The following is a 4,111-nucleotide window of genomic DNA, read 5'->3' as shown; positions in this document are numbered from 1 at the left end:
ATTAATAGTCTTCATATTATTGCTCTGATACAAGTTAATCTGAATCTTCTTTTAAAAGTCAGTCAATGCATTTCACCAAAAAAGATACAGATGGCAAACACACATATGAAAAGATACTCGAGATCATTATTCATTAGAGAAATGCAAATTAAACCCATAATCAGATACCACTCCGTACCTAGAAGAATGGCTACAATTAAAGAAAGCAACTGATAATACTAAATTCTGGCAGATGCAAAGTAATGAAAACTCTACATGGTTGGTGGGAACGCAAAATAATCCAACCATTTTTGATGAACTGTTTGGTAGTTATTAAAAGCTAAACACAGAGTAGCAAATCGGTACAAACAAAATCCTGAAATGTTCAAACAAACAGTGATGCTGGAGCACCAGTTTCCAATCCAGAGTACACGCACACACACACACGCACGCACGCACACACACACGCACACATGCACACGCATGCAGTCATTTTCTAAGCTTCAGCCGGTTTTGATTAATTTTTTCCAATATGTTAACTGATTTACATGAAAAATATTACTCAGGCTTTAAATTAAGTGAAATTAATTATATACGCATTTAATCGTCTTCATTTTAAAAGAACAAAATATATAAATTCTGGTACTACTCAGGAAAATTCAAGATTCCTGATCATTTTAACTATAAGATAGCTCTTTCACATAAATAATTCTCTGATAGATGGATAAACTCCAGATTTTAAATACTGGCTTCTCTGCAGAGAGTTTGACACAATCATAAGGATCCTAGATTCTGGCCTCAGACCAACCTGGACTGTCACTTACTACGTATTATTGGGCAGGTGTCTCAGCCTCTACAAGTCATGATTTCTTCATGTATAAAAAGTGATGAAAATGGTTCATACCTCCAAGGGTTGCTACGAAGATTAAATGAGAAAATGCATGTAAAGTACTTAGCACAGTTCTTGATCCATAGCAATCACCTAATGTATAGGAGCTACCATTAGTATTATTATTCCTCTAAACAGTTTATATATTGAAAAGAACAGAAAGAGACAAAACGGTAAAGGGGTAGTGTGAGAAGGAGATTCTGGAAACTGTCAGGGAGCCAGGCCTCGGAGAGCCAGTTGGTGACAGGAAGCTCAGTAGAGTGGGAAGAACTGGAATAATCTCACATGCAGGGCCGGTGTTGGAAAGGGGAAGGGCAAGTGGAAGTGACAGAGAGGTCAGTAATTAGGCAGCTAATTTGCATTTAAGAGGAGAGGGAACTTCACTGTGGGTAGCTACGCCAATAACCCACTTCTGGCTTTTTCCCATGCCTGAGCAGCACCCAGGACATGTCAGTAGGGAGAAAAGACAGTTCGAACCAGCTCACGTTTCCACTCCTGTGCTCCTCAACTGTCCTTATGCTCTAGTGACAGGTATACAGGAGCCTTGGGCAAAGCAAACCTCAGTTTACAAGTCACATGATAAAAGCCACAGGATGGAAGCTGACCCAGAAATTCTCCAAACTGGCGGTTTTCAAGTTTTTAAGCCACGAAACTTTTTCTTAAAAGAATGAACCAAAAAAAAAAATAGTAAAAACACAGCAACTCGGACCCTAGCAGAGATGGGGTCCCAGAGCCTGAGCAGCTCAACTCCACCCCTGCCACCTCCATGTCCCGACGGTGCCGCTGATATTGTCCTGAGCCTCAATTTTAGAGACGTGTTAACTGAAGCTGAGAAAGAAAGGTGAGGTGAATTCCACAAAGATGCAAACAGGGAAGCAAAGCTGGAAATAGAATCCAAACGGTTTTCTGACTGCTGGTCAGGTTCTCTATCTTCTTGACGAACACACCAAAAAGATGAGGAAGAAAGTAAACCATGCTGGAATGTGCCTCATCATAGGGAAAAAAAACCTAAGAATGGAAGGCTGGTGAGCAAGGAAGTCTGGCAATGACAGCTTGGGCTCTGCTAATCTGCATATGAACAAAACATCGCCTCCACCGATGGCTGACTGGAGTTACCAAAACAGGTTTTTGAACATTAAAAGAAATTAAGCCAAAAAAAAAAAGACTTCACAGTGAATGCCTAAGAGTCACATTTACAACTATATTGCATATGCATGCACACAATTACACTCTGGAGGAAGTTTAAGCCACATTCGTGGGACCGTAGGGGAACGAAAAAAGAGAACGCACAGCCAAGAAAATGAAGCACAGTGAGTAAGGGAGGAATTACAGTCGTACGATGCCAGGCGTGATTTGGTGTTTTGTTCACAGAACTCCAGCTTTGGATCATCTGGTTGCACTTTAAAGCGTCTGTATTCTAAAATCAAAGGTCAGAGCAAGTGCTTCCTTCTTAGACTTCTACACTGTGGAGTTCAGAGTTCTTATCAACACGGGTAAATCATTTCCCAAGTACCTTCACTCCCCTCCGCTCGAGTCACCGGCGACGCAGAGAGAGCCGTCAACGCCCAGCTCCTGCGTGGCCTTCACGGGGTCACTTCCCAGGCGGCTGTCTGGGCCTGAGTCTGCAGCTACCCAACCCAGAAGATGAGGAGAAATCCTGTGCCCCTGAGGCCTGCGAGACCCCATCGCTCGGGGTCATATTTTTAACTTTTCATTCCATCAAAGGAGGATTTACACTATCCAGACAGAAACCATTTGGTAGCTCGACACACATTATTTCCTGGCCGCATCCACAAACACATTCTTTAAGAGTGTCTCACCTCCTCCAGCTTAAAAATCGCTCCGATGTGCGGCTGGATGCGCCCTTGCTGGCAGTACTGAAGAGCGGAGGACAGGCTCTTGGAGAAGGCGGGAAAGTTCTGGTCTCTGTATCGGCTGCGGTACAGCCCTATGGCAGAGATATTCTTCAGGAGCAGGAGATTGGTGGGCACAGAAGCAATGGTTCCTCCAGCAAAACCCACCACCACAATCCGGCCCTCCCACGCCAAGCTGAGGGAGAAAAGGAGAAATTTTAAAAGCAATGCACATTCACACCCATTAGGACAGCAACTATTTAAAAAGAAGGAAGAAAAGAAGTGTTGGCAAGGATGTAGAGAAATTGGAACCCTCAAGCATCGTTGGTGGAATGTAAAATGGTACAACCGTTATGGACAACAGTATAGACAACGGCCTCAAACAATTGGAAATAGAGCTACCTTTCTATATCCAAAAGAACTGAAAGCAGTCTTGAAGAGATATTTACACACCCATGTGTATACAGCAGCACTATCTACAACGACCAAGATATGAAAGCAACCTGAATGTCCGGCAGCTGATGATGGACAAACAAAATGTGGTCTACACTAAACGATGGAATATTATTTAACCTTAAAAGGGAAGGAAATTCTGTCACGTGCTACAACATGGATGAACCTTAAGGACATTGTGCTGAGTGAAATAAACCAGACAAGAAAAGACAAATACTATACGATTCATAGGAGATATCTAAAGTAGTCAAATTCATAGAAACAGAAAGAATGGTGGTTATCAGGGGCTGGAGAGTGTTGTTGTTTTAATGGGTAAAAAATTTCAAATTTGCAAGATGGAAAAGTTATGGAGATCTGTGTTAGAACAATGTGAATATACTTAATGCTACCGAATTATACACTTAAAAATGGTCAATAGAGCCAATTTTATGTTATGTGATTTTTTTTACCACAGTAAAAAATGTGGAATGGGAAAAAAAAAAAAAGCGATGTCCATTAGTTCCTTGAGACAAAAAGAATAAAGGTTACAGGGAGTTGGGGGAGGGGGAAGGGCAGTTATTATTTAATGGTTACAGAAATATTGTTGGGGAAGGTTTCACACATTGTGGGCATATTTAATACCACTGAACTGCACACTTACAAATGGTTAAAATGATAACTATTAGGTCATGTCTATATATTTTTTAAAGGGACATGCATTGAACCTCTAAGCTAGGACCTCCTGTTGACCTTACGAACTAGCAGGAATGAACCATCCTGTATCACTTTGGGTTCCACAATAGGAAAATATAATCCATAAACAATACAGCGAGGGGCCAGAGGAAGTAGCTGGTTTTCTAAGTGGACCCACTTTAGAATCAAGACTGTTCTAACTATTCTACTACTTTGTGCAAGAAAACCAGGAGTCGACAAATGTCATTCCACATGCCGAACTCAG

At 41.6% G+C, this 4,111-nt stretch overlaps 1 protein-coding gene across 1 annotated transcript in view; it reads right to left on the bottom strand.

The window, feature by feature from the left end:
• Positions 1-4,111, bottom strand: part of LOC105292889 (quinone oxidoreductase-like protein 2) — a 38,351-nt gene that overhangs the window by 3,468 nt on the left and 30,772 nt on the right. Inside the window, exon 11 of the mRNA XM_023531227.1 lies at positions 2,689-2,917. Coding sequence (XP_023386995.1) covers positions 2,689-2,917 — 229 coding nt within the window. The remainder of the gene's footprint in view (positions 1-2,688; positions 2,918-4,111) is intronic.

Source organism: Pteropus vampyrus, unplaced genomic scaffold (genome assembly GCF_000151845.1).
Source record: "Pteropus vampyrus isolate Shadow unplaced genomic scaffold, Pvam_2.0 Scaffold65, whole genome shotgun sequence".
Lineage (NCBI taxonomy): Eukaryota > Metazoa > Chordata > Mammalia > Chiroptera > Pteropodidae > Pteropus > Pteropus vampyrus.
This window is presented reverse-complemented; position numbering and strand designations above follow the sequence as displayed.